Below are 21,038 nucleotides of genomic sequence, written 5' to 3'. Positions count from 1 at the left end.
GCACCTGATGTGATGCAGTATGATGGACGCAGAATCACCTAGGAAGTATCCTACCAAAAATGTTTAGTCTGAGCCTAACCAACCTTTTATTTTTTTAAAGTTTATTTATTTTGAGAGAGAGAATGTGTGCTCATGCACAAGTGTGCAAGGAGCAGGGTGGGGGGAAGACAGAGAAAGAGGAACAAAGAGAGAGAGGAGAAGAGAGAGTGGGGGAGAGAATGGGGCAGGAAAGAGAGAGAGAAAGAGAGAAGAAACAGAATTTCCGCATACTGTCAGTGCAGAGCCAGACATGGGGCTGGAACCCATAAACCATGAGATCACAACCTGAGGCGAAATCAAAAGTCAGACACTAAACCAACTAAACACCTAGATGCCCCTAACCAACATTTTATTTTATTTTATTTTATTTTTTAACTAAAACAGTTGACCATTTTATTTTCACATTTCAAATACAAATGAAAATTGCTCTCTCTTTTTTTTGTTTGTCCCACTACTCCCTTGCAAAAACTATTCTGTTTGATAGGAAGGGGGAGCCAGTCTTCCTTGTCATACTGTTAGAAAACACCCAGCGTCACAGCACCATGATCTCCTGGTGAAGCAGAACAAGTAATATAAAGTGGGGATAAAGAGGCTCCCGTCTCTCCTTATCTGTCTGGCCGCGCCATTCCCGGCCAAGTGGGCACCATCATGGGACGGGCGGGAGGTCTCATCATCGGGGGCCCAGGCATCATTGGCATGTGGCCTCCCGTAGGCGGCTTCATTCCAGGAGCAGGTCCCACTGGCATCATCCCAGGAGGAGGAGGGCCCATCATTGGCATCATGGGAGGGCCCCCCATGTGGGGTGCTGGCATCATACCGGGGCGAGGAGGACCCGGGAGAGTAGGGGGAGGTGGAATCATGGCCCCTGCAGGAGGAGGAGCAGAGAATGGAGTAGGAGGAATCTTTCCTTGCTGAAATGCAGCAGTTGTTTCGTCCATCAGGCTCTGGGCTTGCTCTTCCATCCATTTCTGATAGTAGTCTTCCACATTCTCTTTGTGTTTCCTACCACTGCAATGCGTCTTTCTCACAGATGGAGAGTCATGGGTGAGGTATGTGTCGCAGTAGTCACAATAAAACTTGGGCATGTTGCTCTGCAGGCCGTTGGTCACTTCATCCCCCCTAACCAACATTGTAGATCAAACTGTCAGCTTATAGGGAGTGCAGGGACTAGAAGAACAAAGGAAATGACATCACAAGGAAGCCATCAGACAAGTCCAGAAGGTGGGACGTTCTACAGGACATACCGAGTTTTATCAAGTCAATGTATTAAAAAAAAAAAAAGGTTTCTTGGAGACTGTTCTAATTACAAGAAGCTTAAGAAGAATAAAAACCAAATGTAAGGGGGACTTTGTTGGATAGCAGTTCAAATACACAAGCTATAAAAAGACATTCTGGGGGCTCCTGGGTGGCTTAGGCAGTTAAGCACCCAACTATTTCAGCTCAAGTCTTGGTCCCTTGGTTTGTGAGATCAAGCCCCACGTCAGCCTCTGTGATGAGCATGGAGCTTCTTTGGGATTGTTTTTCTCTCTCTGCCCCTCCCCTGTTCATGTTCTCTCTCTCTTACAATGAATAAATTAAGTTAAAAAAAGACATTTAAAAAAAGACTTTTTGGGAATAGTTGGGAAAATTCGACTATATATGAGGTATTACATTAGTTAAGAAACCAATAATTTGTTAGGTGTGATAATGGTCTTTTAAAATTTTTTTAATGTTTATTTATTTTTTAGAGAGAAAGAGAGGCAGAGCAGGGGAGGGGCAGAGAGAGGGAGACACAGAATCTAAAGCAGGCTTCAGACTCTGAGCTGTCAGCACAGAGCCCTACATGGGGATTGAACTCATTAGCTGTGAAATCATGACCTGAGCTGAAGTCTGACACTTAACTGACTGAGCCACCCAGGTGCCCCTAGATTGCACTTCTCTTATCTCAAAGTAGAGCTTGTAGCCCAGATCCTATACAACATTTCTAAGTATTGGGGAAAAGAGGAAAGGAGGGAATTAATATTTACTGAGTAACTATTATTGACCAGGCATTAAACTATTTCACCTATGTTCAGTCATCTAATTGGGGATAATATAAAGTAGTAGTTAAGAGGACTGGCTCAGGGCGCCTGGGTGGCGCAGTCGGTTAAGCCTCCGACTTCGGCTCAGGTCAGATCTCACCTTCGTGGGTTCGGGCCCCGTGTCGGGCTCTGTGCTGACAGCTAGCTCAGAGCCTGGAGCCTGCTTCCGGTTCTGTGTCTCCTTCTCTCTCTGCCCCTCCCTCTCTCATGCTCTGTCTCTCTCTGTATCAAAAATAAATAAAACATTTAAAAAAATAAATAAATAAAACATTTTAAAAAATTAAAATAAAAGAGGACTGGCTCTAGAAAATGAAAGTGGGGGGTGGGGGGAGAGAGAAAGAGATAGATGTGGGGTGGGGGAGGGGGGAAGAAGTGGGGATATAAAACTGGCAAAATGTTAACAATTATAAATCCAAATGGAGGGTATACAGGTAGTCTGCATGAATATCAACTTTACAAATTTTTCACAATTAAAAAAAATTTTCTCAAATAGTTTATGTAGTTATCATATGATCTAGACTATAACTGCTAGATATATAATCAAGAAAAGGTGAAAATTTACATCCGTACACAAGAAAGCTTGTGCACAAGTGTTCACAACCCCATTCATTATTCATGATAGCCAAAAAGTGGAAACAACCCCAAAGCCCATTAACTGATGGAGAGATAAACCAAAGTAGTCTATCCATACAATGTATTATTTTATTTGGCAGTAAAAAGAAGTAAAAGAAACCAATCACAGAAAAAACACATTTTATGATTCTGTTTATACCAAATGTCAAATAGGCATATGAATAGAAATGGAGAGTAGATTAGTGGCTGCCTAAGGCCAGGAGTAGGAAGGAGGTGAAGTGATGGTTAACCGGTATGGGGTTTCTTTTGTAAGGGGTGGGGGATAAAAATGTTCTAAAATTAGATTGTGGTGATAGTTACATAACTGTGAATATACAAAAAAACCACTGAACTGTACACTTTAAATGGGTGAATTGTATAACATATAGATTATATCTCAACAAAGCTGTTTAAAAACAAGAATGACAAAAGTTCACTTTCTCTGTCATGTAAACTTGAGCAAGTTATTTAACCTCTATGCCACCATTTTTTTAAATGTTTATTTATTCTTGAGACACACACACACACACACACACACACACACACACACACACACACGGTGTGAGCAGGGGAGGGGCAGAGAGAAAGGGAGACACAGAATCCAAAGCAGGCTCCAGGCTCTGAGCTGTCAGCCCTGAAGAACTCAGGAACAATGAGATCATGGCCTGAGCCGAAGACGGCCACTTAACTGACTGAGCCACCCAGGTGCTCCTGTACTACCATTTCTAAGCTGTAAATAGAGGAGTAATAGGACCACTACTAGCCCTGTTTGGAGGAATAACCTATGAGATAATCTATGTGAAGTGCCCATAGTAAGTTCTCAATAAATGTTAGCTATGATGATGATGATAATGGGTTATCCAATAACTCTAGGGTTTGGTTTTATTCCCACTTTTCAGATGAGGACTCTGAGGCCCACAGAAGTTAATACTTTGCTTACTAGAAAATAGGGGCAAGCTGGGGCGCCTGGGTGGCTCAGTCGGTTAAGCCTCCGACTTCGGCTCAGGTCAGATCTCACCTTCGTGGGTTCGAGCCCCGCGTCAGGCTCTGTGCTGACAGCTAGCTCAGAGCCTAGAGCCTGCTTCCGGTTCTATGTCTCCTTCTCTCTCTGCCCCTCCCCCTCTCATGCTCTGTCTCTCTCTGCATCAAAAATAAATAAAACATTAACAAAAAAAGAAAATAGGGGCAAGCATTCTGATGATATATGACTGTGAAAACCAGGCTCTTACACCATGTCATTTTGCCTGCCAGAGCAGATATATATTATTTGTGGTATAATATGCATTTATAGAAGCCGCTTTAAGAATTATTTAATTGCAGGGGTCCCTGGGTGGCTCAGTCAGTTAAGTGTCTGACTCCTGATTTGACTCAGGTTATGATCTTGCAGTCTTGAGATCAAACCCCGCCTTGGGCTCTGAGCTGAGCGTGGAGCCTGCTAGGGATTCTGTGTCTCCCTCTCTCTCTGCCCCTACCTGCTCACACTCTCTCTCTCAAAATAAATAAATAAACTTAAAAAAAAGAATTATTAACTGCACGTGAGAAATTAACGTGCTAAATAAAACCACATGTTCAATTTTAACATAGCCTTTTATGCCAAAGTGATATTATTTATTTAATATTCCCCAGACTGCTCTAGTTCGATCATCTGACGTAAGTGGATCAATAAGATGGTAATTTGTCACTGTTAGCAGAACAAACCTACTTTCCATCTACTCATGTGGTATATCTGAACAGCCCTGGGCTGTTAATGGAATTAATTAAGCATGTATCATCTAAGTCCAACACTGAACACTTCCCACCTTGTGTTGGGATATTTTTCTTCTCTGGTCAGCCCAGCTCCTTTAGGGCATTTAAGGATGCTAAACATAGAATGGATTTGCTAAATTGTTTTTGAAGGAGTGAGCAAATGAAGGAAAGGATGACAAATACATGTAAGCCACACACTTCAATAGTCACTGGCTCTAATACTGGCAATAAATTATATTATAGATTGCGTACTTCATTAAAGTTATTTTTTTCAATGTTTTATTTTTTTTGATACAGAGAGAGACAGAGCATGAGAGGGGGAGGGGCAGAGAGAGAAGGAGACACAGAATCTGAAGTAGGCTTCAGGCTCTGAGCTAGCCGTCAGCACAGAGCCTGACGCGGGGCTCGAACCCACGAAGGTGAGATCTGACCTGAGCCGAAGTCGGAGGCTTAACCGACTGAGCCACCCAGGCGCCCCTAGATTGCGTACTTCATGCTAAGGGCCAGATGGAGAATAAGATTTACAACTAAAGAGTTAGGGTACTCCTCATTCCAGAATTGGGCAAAAAATCCTAATAACCCTTATTGATTTAAGCTATATTCAGCTACCATGTATTTCCAAAAAGTGCTAAAAGTTCCCATTTTAATCACTTCCCTCTTTACCCCACTCTCCAAACCATACACATGTACACAGTTGGGATTTTCCTGCTTCTTCCTTAGATTTGTAAAACAACGCCCAATGAAAGTTAACAATCTAGTGTAGAAGGTACAAGAGCTGCATTTAAATGGTACAACACTGTGAAAAGCCGTAACCAGTCTGGCTGAATATTTAAAAGAGGTCTAGCCTGCTATGCCTAACTAGAACTGAGTTTACACCTTCCTGGATGGCAATTTCACTCCTGGCACTCAGTGCTATGTCTCGTATATACTAAGCATTTAGTAAATGTCTGCTGCGTGAGTGACTGAAATTGTCTGCTTTTCTTTGGCTCCTATTCATACTGCCCACATTTTGTATTAGAGATCTCATTTTTCCAGGCAAAGATTTGAGTTCCACTGTGCGGACTAGGGGTGATACTTCAGATGAAAAAATAAGAGGGAGATTTGACAATCAGTCCAATTAGAGAAAGAGTAAAGTAAAGAGATATATAAAAGGTGAGCTCTGTGCAGGTCAATTTAATTCTCTTTATTCTGTGGCCATGGTATGGTCCCAAACCAGTCATCTTCTATGAATGTGTGCCCTTAAAGAGGGAAGGGAAGACAAAGCAAAAAGGAAATCCAATGCCAATTTTGCAGGGGAAAAAAATCTCTTAAAACACGGGTCCTACTAAATAAATGTCAGTGATGTCATTTTTGAAAATAAGGTAGCACTTTAATGCAAAGACTGTGAAGATTCTGAGCCTCCCTGATAATTCTCTGACTACAGGCAAAATAAATATTCAGAGATTAAATGAGGCAGGATATACTATTATAAAATGTAGAAGCATAGGACAGCTTAGATCCTCCACAATTCACATGAAAGCTCATTCATTTGTTCAACAGCCTTTTAATTTATTAAAAAAAATTTTTTAACGTTTATTTTTGAAAGAGAGTCAGAGACAGAGTGCAAGCAGGGGAGGGGCAGAGAGAGAGGCAGACACAGAATCCCAAGCAGGCTCCAGGCTCTGAGCTAGCCTGTACGTCAGCACAGAGCCCGATGTGGGGTTCGAACCCACGAACCATGAGATCATGACTTGAGCCGAGGTTGGATTCTTAAGCTACTGAGCCACCCAACAACCTTTTAATTTAAATGCTTTCTATATACCAGGAACTCTTTTAGGTGCTGGAGCTCCAAATTAGGGTCTGGAAAGAATGTGAAGCATGGAGAATATCAGGAAATATTCAGAGAAGAAAGTTGGAAGAAATAATATTGTTAGAAACCTTCTACCAACACTATAATGCTTCACAGAGTACTGACTAGTCTCTCTCTTCCTTGACAGATAAGTTTCTTGAAAGAATAAAATATATCTCAGCTATTGTACAGAATAAGAACATTTTAAAACCTTTACAGCAATTTGACATGGCCATGACATCCAAGCCTGTCATGAGTGAACTTGTCTTGTTCAAGAGCACAGACAAGTTTGGTGGTCATCCAACTCTCAGGGTACCTTGTACCTGGTGCAAGTGACATGGAAGTCACACATAGCATGACTGCAGTCAGTCCATGACAGAGTGGAAATTACAGATACTGTGTTTCACCAGAGACCTTTGAAAAGCACTGGTCTATACCACACCGTTTCCACTTCATCACTTTGTTTGGTCTTCAAGTCATTTCAAACTGCCATCAGCCCTCTCCATGCTGGTGAAAATACCACAGGAAATGTCACTAACCTTATGGCAAAGTCTTGTGGATTCTTTTTGTCCTCATGATATAAGTGACATCTCCAGCACTTGACGCCCTTTGCTTCTGTAACATTACAAAGTTGTGTTCTCTCACCTCGCCGACAACTCCTTCTTTCCAGGCTTCTCTTCTGCCTATTCCTGGGCTTGTTTCTCTTCTCATGTTACACTCACACAGATTACTGCAGGGCGGTCTTATTGATGCTTTCGACTACATACTGTTGACTTCTAAATCTCTTTTTCCAGCATTATAAACTTGATGGTACACTAATGTGCTTAGAAGATCTAGAAAAGAAATAAGTTAAAAAAGAAAAGCAAGATAAACAGGGAATCAATTTTTCACTTACAATTTTCAAAAATTACATATTAATTACCCCCAGAAACCATTTTATTCCAAATAAAATCTTATATGTATATATCATATATGAAACAAAATAAAAGCAGTTTCTTTCAAATGGCTGTGAGCCTTATCCATTTAGTCTTTAATTACTTCCTGGGGCTCTCAGGTAATTGCTAAACCATGGAGTTTCTTTTCTTCTTTTTAAGTAGATTCCACAGCCAACATGGGGCTTGAACTCACAACCCTGAGATCAAGAGGCACATGCTCTACCAACTGAGCCAGCCAGGTGCCCCTTCATAAAGTTACTTAATCTGGGGTCTTTGGATGCCCAAGGAATCCATGGAAAGAATTCAGGGCCCATGAGAAATTACATCTTTATTTTAACCAACCACTACTTGAAATCTATTACTTATGAATTTTAGAGCAAAAACATTATGAATATAGACCATAAACCACAATACTTTCAGCAGTACTTATGGGTTCATCACCAATTGAAATCATACATTCATGTCATGTTATCACAGGTCTCAAAATATCATTTACATTCATCACTACATATTATGTAGTTACTATACTGCCACTAGACACTGTTATATAATGTGTTAATAAAGAAGCATATACATTAAGGTACCATTTTTTATTGATACATATATATTTAAACACATATTTTTTTTTAATGTTTATTTTTTAGAGAGAGAGCGAGAAAGGAAGAAAACGAGAGAATACAGAGTGGGAATGGGGGAAGGGCAGAGAGAGAGGGAGACACAGAATCCAAAGCAGGCTCCAGGCTCTGAACTCTCAGCACAGAGTTTGATGCCAGGCTCAAACTTATGATCTGTGAGATCATGACCTGAGCCGAAGTCATGTGTTTCACCAACTGAGCCACCCAGACACCACACACACACACACACACACACACACACACACACACACACATATATATAAATTCTAAAACATTATTCTAAGAAAGGATTCAGAGAAAAGGAGCTATGATACAAGAAGAGGTTGAGAACCCCTACAGAACTCAGGGTTCCATGACAGTTACCCACATGGAACACAGAGCTCTCAAGTCTCTACTTTGGCCTTAGTCCTCCAAAAGGATTTAATGGAAGTGGTGATAAACAGGCCCTTTTTGTTCTTAATTTTAAAGAGATTATTCAGTGAAGAAAGAGCCTTTTGGAACCTCATTTCAAATAATAATCCTGTATTTGAAAGGAAAATGGCTTGGTTTAAAAACAAACATTTTTCTTCAAATGTTATTTAAAACTCATGTCTGGGGCACCTGGGTGGTTCAGTCAGTTGAGTGTCCGACTTCGGCTCAGGTCATATTTCACAGTTTGTGGGTTCGAGCCCTGCTTCGGGCTCTGTGGGGGCAGCTCAGAGCCTGGAGCCTGCTTCCGATTCTGTGTTTCCCTCTCTGTCTGCCCCTCTCCTGCTCATGATCTGTCTCTCTCTGTCTCTCAAAAATAAATAAGTGTTAAAAAAAATAATTTAAAAAAATAACTCACTTCTACAAAACCGTTTTTTCTTTAGATTCTTCTTTTTTCCTACATTTGCTCAATACTTATTCCATTGCTTATCACTGAATACTTATTAGTTCACAAGCCTATTTTGTCTTGCCAACTGGATTATAAAAGTGCCCTTGAGAAGTTTATTTCTCAGGACAGCCAGAATAGTGTTCTACAAATAGACACTTAATAAATGTTTCCTGATGAAGACCTTTCACAAAAGTGAACTTATCTACCCTAAAAGCAGTGTTAAAAACCAGTATGGTTAAATAAATGTTTACTACAAGGTGATAAAAAAAAAAAAAAAAAGGAATCTTTGACTCTGGAAAGTATTTTGTGAAAGGAGTTAAGACATATGTTTATAAATAGCTTTTACTTACTAGTAAGGATTAAAAATCCTCCTTAATGGAAAGTAATCTTGCAGACGATCTGAAAACTCCACTTTTATCACTAGCAGAGTAGGGCAGGCTTTCTCTAATGAGATTATATGATTATTACTGAATTCTAAAATTTTTAATCCAGGAATTCAGCCATGGATATATGTCATCAAATAAGAGTTTTACAATAGGGGCGCCTGGGTGGCTCAGTCGGTTAAGCCTCCGACTTCAGCTCAGGTCAGATCTCACGTTTGTGGGTTCGAGCCCCGCGTTGGGCTCTGTGCTGACAGCTAGCTCAGAGCCTGGAGCCTGCTTCCAGTTCTGTGTCTCCTTCTCTCTCTGACCCTCCCCCTCTCGTGCTCTGTCTCTCACTGTAATAAAATAAATAAAACATTAAAAAAAGAATTAAAAAAAAAGGGTTTTACAATAGAAGTTCAGGCACAGAATATGATCATGATTTCTAAAACTATAGCATACATCCCATTCCATAAAACCATGAAAATTCAACCATGATTTTCTAAAACCATAGGATATATTCCATTTCAAAGATGTTATAGTTATGGTAGTTTTAATGTTTTCTTATCTATTGAAACTATTGTTACATGAAAATTACTGCAAATCAGGATTGTACATCTAAATTCAAGTAGCAAACTTATGACTTTTTAGCCAATGATTTCTATAAAAATGCTACTTTCATGAAAAAGGTGTTGAATATTTTTCTTTCCAAATTTCCTACGAAGTCTCTTCTGAGCCAATTTGATTTTGAATGATGTTAAATGTCAACAATACTAAAAAATATAGCTAACGTTTTCCAAATAACGGTTAACGCCTTGTACCCTTCCATTTAATTCTGAAATCAATAAGTCCTGTTAATTTTCCTCCATGCCTCTTAAACACACCCATCCCAAGTGCACTTGCCACGGTCTTAATTCAGGCCTGCTTGCTGACTCCAATTTCCTCACCTTCCCATACATTCTCAGCATGGTCATAAAATGATGTTTCAGAAAGATCATGCACTCCTCTGCTTAAAACCCTGCACTGGCTCCTCATCAGGCACAGGTTTCATGTTCATTAGCACAGTATCCATGACCCTCAGTGATCTGGCTTGTACTCCCCTCTCCTGCACTTCTCTCATCACAGTGCTTCACACTAATCGGCGGTAATGAACTATTTGCAGGGACTTTGCACAGTTTTTCTTTCTCCAGGGCCAACCTCTCAGACTGAGTTCTGGCTAACTCTGTCATCCTTCACAACCCAGCTCAACCATTACTTCCATAAGGTCTTTGTGAAGTCCATCCAACTCCAAAGTTAATCGCTCCCTCTTCCAAATCTTATAACAGATCATTGTACTTATCACATTGCATTATAATTGTTCATATGCTTGTGTTCCTTGTATCACTGTAGACGTTTTGAGACATTGAAAGGTGCTTCATGTTTGTTGAACTGAACTAAATTTGATCTAATGATCTGAGTAATTGGGAGACAGAGATGGGATGTTTCCAGAATGATTCATAGTAACCAGGATGATCATGTTTCTCCACAGCAAACATAAATCTTATGTTTCTTTAATCACAGGGATTATCAGACCCTCTTGGAATAGCACACAAAACACAAATCCTTAAATATAGATTGCTTCTGGCTTAGTGCAAAACATATACATTATGTTTTAATCTTAATTTTAGCAGAGTACAAAGTGGATTAAAGGATGGTTTATTTACATTGTACACTACAAGCTAGTATTTATTCAACTTTATCATATGCATACCAGGAAAAAAGTAGAGTTCTGATACATTGGAAACTATTTTGTAGAATAATTCCTTTGGGGAACAGTAAAAGTTAGGTAAGCGGTGCCTATTATTATGAAATCAACGTAGGTGGCATAAGAGATATAGGAAATTTTGTGGCTTCAGATATTTAGGTAGATAGCACCAAGTCATACAGCAAGCATAGAGGTAGGTGCGATGCATAATTTTCAAGATCCAAATCTGCTCCTCTGTGACTATAGCCACAATAAAGTTCTTTTTCTGGGATATAAAAATACTAAGGAATTGTTCAAACAATATTTCAGGATAAAGTCTTCCCTCTTACCAGCATGCACAAATGACTTAAAACTATTTTTTTAAGTCTTTTATTTATTGTTGAGAGAGGACAAGACCACAGGTGGGGGAGGGGCAAAGGAAGACAGAATCCAAAGCAGGCTTTAGGCTCTGGGCTGTCACTAGAGATTGTGACGTGGGGCTCAAACCCACCAACTGTGAGATCACGACCTGAGCTGAAGTCAGATGCTTAACCAACTGAGCCACCCAGGAGCCCCAACTTAAAATCTAGTTTTAACTACAGATATAACCGTATTGTTCATAAATTCAAATATATGAATAATTTGCAATTTTTTAAATTAGCTCATGATTTAACTTTCTTATTTTTTACTGTATTTCATAGATTCCACAGTAAACACATTATTTTTGAAATAAAAATATAATCATTTAAATATGTTCCTCAGAAGGGGCGCCTGGGTGGCTCAGTTGGTTAAGCCTCCGACTTCGGCTCAGGTCAGATCTCACGTTCGTGGGTTCGAGTCTCGTGTCAGGCTCTGTGCTGACAGCTAGCTCAGAGCCTGGAGCCTGCTTCCAGTTCTGTCTCCTTCTCTCTCTGCCCCTCCCCCTCTCATGCTCTGTCTCTCTCTGCATCAAAAATAAATAAAACATTAAAAAAAAATTAAATATGTTCCTCAGAAAAATATCAATGTTAGCCTTGCCCATTTTTTAGGGTTTCCCTCTGAGAATGTCATTAGAGTTTCTGTTTTACCTAAGGCTCATTTTAGAATTTTATTAATTTATTTTACATATTGCCAAGAGAAAATCTGAATGAAATAAAATATCCAGCTTAGAGAAGAAAACTTAAAAAAAATTTAAAAATATTTAGTTGCAGTGGCAATGACGCTGAATGGCACTTTACCTAATCCCAAACTTTTTTATAGCTAGAACACAAGACCATCTATCTAACTCAGTCACCTGGTATTTCTTAAACACTGGTATTCAGTGATAACTATAAGGCACTTTTCTTTAGCAAGTAGATAAAGCCAAAATAAGGAGGGAAGTACTGCTAAATCAACTCCATAACAAATTTAATTCTAACGCAGCAATTATTCAAAGTGTACACATTACTCAATATTGAATAGTATTATAAATTGTCAATCAGCAACTTTATGTTTAAAAATTAGTGGGTGCCTGGCTGGCACAGTTGGTAGAAAATGCAACTCCTCATCTTGGGATTATGACTTTGAGCCCCATGTTGGGTGGAGAGATTACCTCAAAAATTTTTTTAAATTTTGAAAAAAAAAATCAGTTAAGGGCCCCCTGAGTGGCTCAGACGGTTAGGCATCTGACTTCGGCTCAGGTCATGATCTCGTGTTTGTGGGTTCAAGCCCTGCACTGGGCTTCTGAGCCTCAGAAGGCTGACAGCTCAGAGCTTGGAGCCTTCTTCTGCTTCTGTGTCTCTCCCTCTCTCTCCATCTCCCTCCCCCACTCATGCTCTGTCTCTTTCTCTCTCAAAAATAAACATTAAAAAAAACATTTTTTTATATCAGGTAAGCCTAGGATTGCCTGGGTGTCTCAGTCGATTAAGCGTCCGTCTCATGGTTCGTGGGTTCGAGTGCCATATCAGGTTCTGTGCTGACAGCTTAGAGCCTGGAGCCTGCTTCAGATGCTGTGTCTCCTTCCCTCTCTGGCCCTCTTCCACATGTGCTCTGTCTCAAAAATAAACTATATAAAAAAGTTAAATCAGTTAAGATTAAATTCAGATACATCCTAAAATGTAAATATATTGCAAATTAGGAAAATGGCTGACACCAGTTTTGTTAAGTGTCTCAATCCTCTTCCCCCTCATGTAAAAGACTTTTTGAAATGAAAACTATATAAAATACCTGTAAGTCTCTTCATAACACAATTATCAATAAGCAGTAATGAATAAAAGGATTGCCATTCCTTTTCTCTCAATCTTTGACCATACCTTTTTTTTTTTTTTTTTAAAGATTTTACTTAGGGGCGCCAGGTGGTTCAGTTGGTTAAGCATCCAACTTCGGTTCAGGCCATGATCTCACAGTTTGTGAGTTTGGACCCTGTGTCGGGCCCTGTGCTGACAGCTCAGAGCCTGAACCCTGCCTCAGATTCTGTGGCTCCTCTCTCTGTTCCTCACCCGCCTAAGCTCTGTTTCTCTTTCAAAAATAAACATTGGGGCGTCTGGGTGTCTCAGTTGGTTAAGCGTTTGACTTCGGCTCAGGTCATGATCTCACAGTTCATGGGTTTGATCCCCACGTCGGGTTCTGTGCTGACGGATCAGAGCATGGAGCCTGCTTCTGATTCTACGTCTCCCTCTCTCTCTACCCCTACCTCCCCCCTACTTGTGCTCTGTCTCAAAAATAAACAACAACAAAACTAAAAAATAAAATTAAAAATTTTAAAAATATTTTATTTTTAAGTAGTCTCTATTCCCAACATGGGGGCTCAAATCAAGATTGCATGCTCCACCAACTGAGCCAGCCAGGCACCCCTGATCAGTAGCTATTTTATACACAAAAAGGTACACATTAATCTTCACATAAAATTCTTTTATGCTTTTTTCATGAAGTCTACATCTCTTTCATATCTTTTTTTTTTAAATGTTTATTTCTGGGGTGCCTGGGTGGCTCAGTGGGTTAAGCATCTGATGGGCTCAGGTCATGATCTCTCAGTCTGTGGGTTCAAGCTCCATATCGGGCTCTGGGCAGACAGCTCAGAGCCTGGAGCCTGCTTCCGATTCTGTGTCTCCCTCCGTGTCTCTCTGCCCCTCCACCCCTCATGCTCTGTTGCTGTCTCAATAATAAACATTTAAAAATTAACACACACACAAAACCCCAAAACCCAGAAAGTACACCAAAGTTCTTTAAATAGCCAAAAGGAATGTTAGAAGGTTCATGAGCTCAGGCATTTTGCTTTCAAGCCCACAATGAGTCTATTCACTTTCGTATACACAAGTCTAAACACACTGGCTTTCCAAATATACATGAGATGGAAATCAACCCTGTAAGTAAAGCATACTGTTAAAAGCAAAATGCGGTATGAAAATTTACAAGCCTGACAGTAAAAAGGAAAGCTAAAAAAAAGACATAAAAAATCCATAGTTGACCCTTCTGAGGTTAATTACTTAAGAGTAATCATATACTTCAAGAGAATCTTAGCATCTTAGTACCTTATAAAAATTAATGACCTTGAATCTTTAATAATAGTTTCTTCTATTTAAGTATTAACATTGTGATATCAGCCTATTTCTTGACAGTATGACCACATTTAGTTTGCTAGGGACTGTCTCAACTTAAGCCTGCTGTCCTGGCATAATTTTTTAAATTTTTTAAATTTTTGAGAGAGAGAGCCAGCCTAAGCAGGGGAGGGTCTGAGAGAGGGACACACAGAATCCGAAGCAAGCTCCAGGCTTTGAGCTAGCCGTCAGCACAGAGCCTGACGTGGGGCTCGAACCCATGAGCCACGAGACCATGACCTGAGCCGAAGCTGGATGCTTAACCAACTGAGCCACCTAGGTGCCCCTGTTCTGGCATAATTATGAATAGCTCTCCCTTTTACTCTCAAAAAATGTCCTGGTTTGGACTACAAATTTTAAGATCATTGTATAGAATGCTTTCTACGTGCCAGTAACTTCTCAGGATGCTTTCATTTATGGTCAAATTTTATGACAGTACAATTGTTACCTCCTCTTCTATATAAACTAAGGCTGTGAGAGGTTGATTTTCCTAAGGCTACTCAATTAGTAAGTGTTAAAGGCCTATATGTGAATGACCCAGGCAGTCTGATTCTGAAGTTCTAGTACTGAACCACTCTAATACACACTACTATCTCTCCTTAGGAAGATGGGTAGAGGAACATAGGGAGGGAGATATCCAAGGTTTTGAAACAAGATAAAGAGGTATGAATTTTCTGGAAAATGTATATATACAATCCTTATGGTTCCCACAATTCCATAAATTTATAATACTGAAACATCTAAGAAAATCTTTGAGGTGGAAATTATTTCTTTTATAAGCATAGATTTCCTTAGGAAACAAAAATTCCAAGACTATTTTTCAAATATTGAGATGTTACTTTGAAAACATACTGAATAATTATGTCCTGCTCAAAAGAATCAATTACATTTTTTCAAAAAAGAAAAAAGAAAATTAGCGGAGTGCCTGGTTGGCTTAGACAGTAGACCACGCGACTCTTTATCTCTGGGTTAGAGGTTCAAGCCCATGTTGGGTGTAGAGATTACTGAAAAAAATGAAATCTTAAATAAGAAAAGAAAATTAGTAACTCTTTATACATTACATAAGTGCAGAGTGAAATGTATACTGGACTGGAATCAGTTTTGCTCTCCCTTAATCTCCCCAGACTTCAGTTTCTTCATGTGTAGCAGGGGAATATGGTTAGCTGGTTAAGAGGACCTAAGGGGATTAGATAAATTTCAACTGCTATGGGAAATACAAAGGACTATGTAAATTTAGGATATTAATAATAGTCATAGGTTTTCGACAACATGGCTTATGAATGTATAAGTATTCCAAACCAATATTTCTAATGTTACTTCCTCTCTTATTTTTTACTTTAAAATGATTTGGGGGAAAAATTAGTAACTGATTGGTTATATGTGAAAAAGAAAACTATACTAAAAAGATTAATAGCAGTCAACAAACATCAGTTCAGAGGCTATACTTTACTGAAAAACAGATGCCACATATCAGCTAATTAATCCTTAAACTGAGAATAAGTGGAATAGTTACAAAAATGAAGAGGTTCAAAGGCCTACAATAAATCTTACTTTTATCATGGTTCTTTACCTACTTAACTACACTTATTTAGAATGGTTTAACCAAATTACTATGTTTGCATACCATTTTCCAAAAACTTTTCCATATCTGATCCTCTACAATGAGGTACCATAGATTATTATCATTTTCATGTCATGGTTAAGACAACTGAGGCTCAGAAAGATTAATCTGCCCAACTGCTTTATGATAGGAAATTGAAGTGGATGGATGACTCCACAATTCTATAAGGAAAAAAGCAATTTGGATATTCCTAAGAGCAAAAGAAAAGCCTCAGATTTCTTTATTGGTTGAGATGAGACAGAACATTTATAAACTCAAACAGTCTGAAAAGCAATATTCATTGGAGTCTGCCTTTCACATCTCCCATTGTTTTAATATTCACAGAAAAATGAATATTCACATTTGTTTGGATCTCAAACTGTTATTAAATTTCCAAGTAAAAATAGGACCTAGGAAGAACAGAACCAGATTATTTTTTCAGAGTGGAAAACCTAATGGTGTTCTCAACCCTTCTATGACTGACCATTGCTGAGATTATTCCTTAATAAGTACTCAATTTTCTCCCAAAACTCACTTGCTGGATTCCATAAATTCACTGCTAAAAGGATCTGTATCAGAAAAACTCAACCATAATAAGAGGCTTTTCTTTCAATCTACTAAAAGCCACATTATTTTAGATAATGATTGAAAACAACAGCTGATAGCCAGTTTGGGACAAATGCCAACTGTTCCCATTTGTCTGAAAATGTTAAAATTGCTATTACACTAAGTTTTCAAATAATACGGGTATCTGTAAATGAGAAAAGATAGCAACTAAAACCCTAAAAGAAGACTAAAGATAAAGGTGCCTATTTGATCTGCAACATTAGTTTAAAAAATTTTAGTGTTCTGAAGTATAAGTAAACACACCTCAACAGCTTTATATATTTTCATACATTTTATTTTTTTAAACACTTTTGCAAGCTAGCAGTAAAATATTGCCCTCAATATTTTACTAATTAGCACCGTATACCTTTTAAAGCTAACTGGAACATTGTTTCACTGTAAATGATTGTAAAATAAAATGACGGTTTCAAATGCCAAATTAGTCTCTCAAGTAACATGCGAACCATTAATTTTATCATTATTTTTGGCTCTAAGCACAAGGTGTATTTCAAAGATGAACTTGGTTCTGTCAGTCTAACAAATCAAAGTACCACAGTTTAAAGCAATAATCTCTGAAATTATTACTATAGGAGGCATATAAGAAAGTTGATAAATCAGCTATAAAAACAAAAGATACTACGTAACTTAGAGTCCCTTATGTTTTTAGAAGAATGAGGAAAATAATGAAAAATTCCACGGTCTAAGAATCAGTTACACATATGGTTTAGTCTATGTCAGTACTCTCATACTTTCCTTATGAGTTTAGCCTTACCAAAAAGCCATCAAAATGTCCAGGATAACTCAAAGGGACAGCTGGAAGCCTGAAATAAGATGGCTCAGTGCAAAAGATGCCAAGCCATTCATATAATTTTAAATGGAAGCCTAAACATTTAAGTCCTATTTTTGTTTTCACCTTTAAAAAAATCATCTGAAAATACGGGAAAATACCTAATTGTACTCAAGTGACTTCCACACATTAAAAAAAGAGAGAATTTCTGTTTCCTGTTTTCTGATAAAAGCATTCTTCAGAGCTATGGGGTTAAGTTCTAAGCCACGATTGACTGCTTACTAGCATGCCTGTTTTGCATACCAGTAGAATCAAGTCCAGTTTTGCCATTTGTGGATAACTATGACAAGATACAAAAGCATGTGTTTGCCATAAATAGCTCTGGCTAACAGCAAACTGCTCACACTGAGCAGATCAAATTCTCTATAAGGAGAGCAGTCTGGACCACAGCCAAATCTCACTACTAATACTTAAGACTGCTACATCATTTTTTTTCCTAATTTGCAAACTATATTACAAAATAATAGCTGAAAAGTTCCTAAACATGAGAAGTATTACTAACTTTTGAAGGATATTTTATAAATTATTTTCATCGTGACCAAATACACAGTTAAGAGCTTCCTGCTTCTACTACTCACTTAGAAATGTAAACGTGAATTAAAAAATAACTACCCTTTATCCAGAAAATAAATCTACTATTGAAGAATATTTATGTCAAAGTGCAAAAAATAACTTCTGATCTTCATATTAACACATAAGGAAATAAATAAACTAATGTTTATAAAAGTATCCCTCTATAACAATATTTTCTATTAGATGGCTTTAGGCTATTTTTTAAACTCAACAAACTGGAAAATATCATGCATGAATGTTGTACAAAAAGTCTTAAATGAGCAGTGCAAAGATTAATAATAGTTGTTTACTCTGAAAGTTGCTTCACATAACATTTTGCAAAATGTCCAAGGAAAACAAGGCAACGTTCTGTAATATGCCACCATTTTTATTGCAACGTGGCCATTTTTGTGAGGGTAGGGAGTTTGATCTCAAAAACAATGTTCCATTTAAGGCTCTTTTATACAGAAATTGCCATCATGACTGATACTCAAAATATTTTTAGTGTTGCACAACTTACATGGTAAACATAAACTCCTCACTGCTTCAGTAGTGTACACTCAATGGAAAACAAAAAGGCATTCATAAGAGCTGTTTCTTTTAAGATATGCAGGTAACAGGAATGAATACTGAGGTACTAGGATAAGTTGACACAGTTAACAAAACTTAATTGGCATTCCTTTTGGGGGAGAGGGGGTGGGTATTACTCATTACAAAAAAAGTGCTTTCAATGCATAGTGTTATATCTGTGCTGCCATGTAACAAAAATAGGCTTGCCAAGGCAGGTGAGGTGTATGAATGCTTGCGCCTCACAGAACTGCAATCAAGTGCAACTATAAATAATACTGAATAAAGTTTACCATCTGACCAGTGGATAATACTTTCAAGGCATTCGATCAGCTTACCCTTTGCAGTGTTCTAAGCTATTCACATTGACAATCACTTTCATTGTAGTGCTTGCTGCAAGGGAGGCATATAACCAGTTTTTTTGGCTAAAATATGACGGGAAGGCATTCCTTGGGTTCTACATAAAAGTAACCATATTGAACAGTCTAATGGCAATCACTGATAGGCTGTTTACATGAATGGTTTTTCCTTCATTCACTGTATTGGAAGGACCAAGTGGGAAGAGAAAACAAAAACAAAAACAAAAACCACCTAATACTATTTCAATTGATTTGAGCTGGAGAAATGGAAGCTCCTTAAGATCCAGATGGCACTTGACTGTCATTTTATAAGGGTTTTCCTTCAAGTGAAACTACTACGTTGCCTCCCAGTTTCTCTCCAAGGGTTGAACGGTCCTTTATATCATCCAAGCCATTTACTTGCCACTCATGTTTAATACCTAAAAAGGAAAAGCATGATTGCATTAAATCATCTTATAAGAAAGAGTAATTTTCTTGCACAAAATTTTTAATGTTTGTACCTGTAAATTTCTTTTTAATGGCATCTTTAGAGCTAGCATAAATCATCTTGCTTTTTAAAGGTGCACTCTCAGGAGCCCTACAGGAAAAAAAACCCCAACAATCGGTGAATCCCACTTAAAAGAATAACAAAGGCAAAACTGACTATGTTAATAACAATCCTTGCATTTTAAAAGTACTTTTTCTTTTGTTTTTACACACCAGAATATAAATACTAGGTCTTCTTTCTTAGACTCTTTTGTTTCGTATGTGGCATCGTACAAAGCATATCGGCAATCATTCAGAGGTAGCAACTTCACAAAAGATGTGTAGGGGTCCTCTACAGTATCACCAATGTCACCCACCAAGATCTGCTTTGCTTCTTCTACAATTATTTGTCTTTTGTCATCGCTTAAACAGAAGAGAACTGCTTTCTTTCTTTTTTTGATCTCCTCTTGTGTAGAAGATTTTCTTACTTTCATATCATTAAAAACTTTGATGACTTCATCATTCACTGTAACTCCAGAAGCCTGAAATAAAAAAAGAACAGTAATTCAGAGCGAGTATTTTGGTTTTAACCAAAATTACCGTTTGCCTAGCCAGGATTCACTTTAATCTGGACATCAAAAATTGCATCGTGTCGTGCAAGGAGTCCAGTCAGATCTGCCACATTTTAAAGTATCAGTATAGGAGACGCACCCGAAGGATTCTAACTCACCCTGTCCCATTCATCATTTTAAAAGGGTTTGGAGGTTGAAGTAAAGGGAAGGTAGAGGGAAAGGGACAAATACAAGCGGTCCCATCCCTGAAACGTTTCCTATTTCACTGGGTGATGTCAGAGCTTCAGGAGCAGCAGCAAAAATACCTTCTGTATTGTGTCAACTCCGCAGGCCTTTAAAAAAACACTTTCGGATTTCAGTTAAAGCTTCTACTTTTTTTTTTCTTTAAAGTCATCCTAGCCGGTGCCGTTTCCTCATAAGGAAAGAGAATCAAGTGTGAACGCCAACCCGCCCACGGCTACCACATAATTGCCTCACAGCTCAAACGCAGACACTTCAAAACTAACGGAGCTAGTGTAAAAGCTTTTTACAGCGAGAAAGCATTTTTAAAAGCGTTTTGTCACCCCCTTGAACTCCTCTTCGGGGTTTTATGACAGGCCACCGAGACCCTTAACCGAAAGTCTTCAGCAAGGGCTCTGAGGCACGTACAAATTTGCGAGACAGGCGCTCAGCAAAATAAAGGAGCCCCGCGCCAACACGGCGTGCGCGGGACGAGCCCCGCGCCGCCGGCCGCCGCTCCCAGTACCCCAACCTCTCCAGAAGGCGCCTGTCCGGCTTAGGCCTCGACCCCCCGACCCCCGCCGGCGCCCTCCTCGCCCCCAGAAGTCCGAAGAGCGGCAGGGCCTGGCCTGACAGGGGGCGGGCAGGCCGGCTGCCTGGCTGGAGAGAGAGCAACGGGGCCGGACGCAGCGCAGAAGCCCCCACCTTTAAGGCCCAAATCAGGTTAAAATGGCGGCCTCACTCCCGGGGGTCCAACAAGGCCGCGCGACGGTTTCTGCTAGACGCGCCCCGGCTCCCGGCCCCCCGGGCCGGCGCGCCCACCTTACCATAGTGTCCGCGGCTGTGGCTGCGGCGGCAGCTCGGGCTCCGGCTCTGTGGCACTGGGAGGTGGAGAGGGAGG

The 21,038-nt window shown here is 39.3% G+C and overlaps 1 protein-coding gene and 1 pseudogene across 2 annotated transcripts; both read right to left on the bottom strand.

Annotated features, from left to right (window-relative positions):
* Positions 1 to 418: 418 nt before the first annotated feature.
* Positions 419 to 1,206, bottom strand: LOC115302056 (annotated as a pseudogene).
* Positions 1,207 to 16,835: 15,629 nt separating this feature from the next.
* CFL2 (cofilin 2) lies at positions 16,836 to 21,032 on the bottom strand. 2 transcript variants are annotated; one of them, XM_029952381.1, is made up of 4 exons: positions 20,965 to 21,032; positions 19,581 to 19,888; positions 19,382 to 19,458; positions 16,836 to 19,300 (listed from the first exon to the last, which is right to left on the bottom strand). In XM_029952381.1, the coding sequence occupies exons 1-4, from the start codon at positions 20,965 to 20,967 to the stop codon at positions 19,188 to 19,190; spliced, it is 501 nt and encodes a 166-aa protein (XP_029808241.1). In that variant the 5' UTR covers positions 20,968 to 21,032; the 3' UTR covers positions 16,836 to 19,187. The 2 variants fall into 2 exon arrangements, with proteins under 2 accessions (XP_029808241.1, XP_029808242.1); XM_029952382.1 differs by lacking the exon at positions 20,965 to 21,032 and adding an exon at positions 20,224 to 20,482.
* Positions 21,033 to 21,038: the final 6 nt, after the last annotated feature.

This window comes from Suricata suricatta, chromosome 9, assembly GCF_006229205.1.
Source record: "Suricata suricatta isolate VVHF042 chromosome 9, meerkat_22Aug2017_6uvM2_HiC, whole genome shotgun sequence".
In the NCBI taxonomy this organism is placed as follows: Eukaryota; Metazoa; Chordata; class Mammalia; order Carnivora; family Herpestidae; genus Suricata; species Suricata suricatta.
This window is presented reverse-complemented; position numbering and strand designations above follow the sequence as displayed.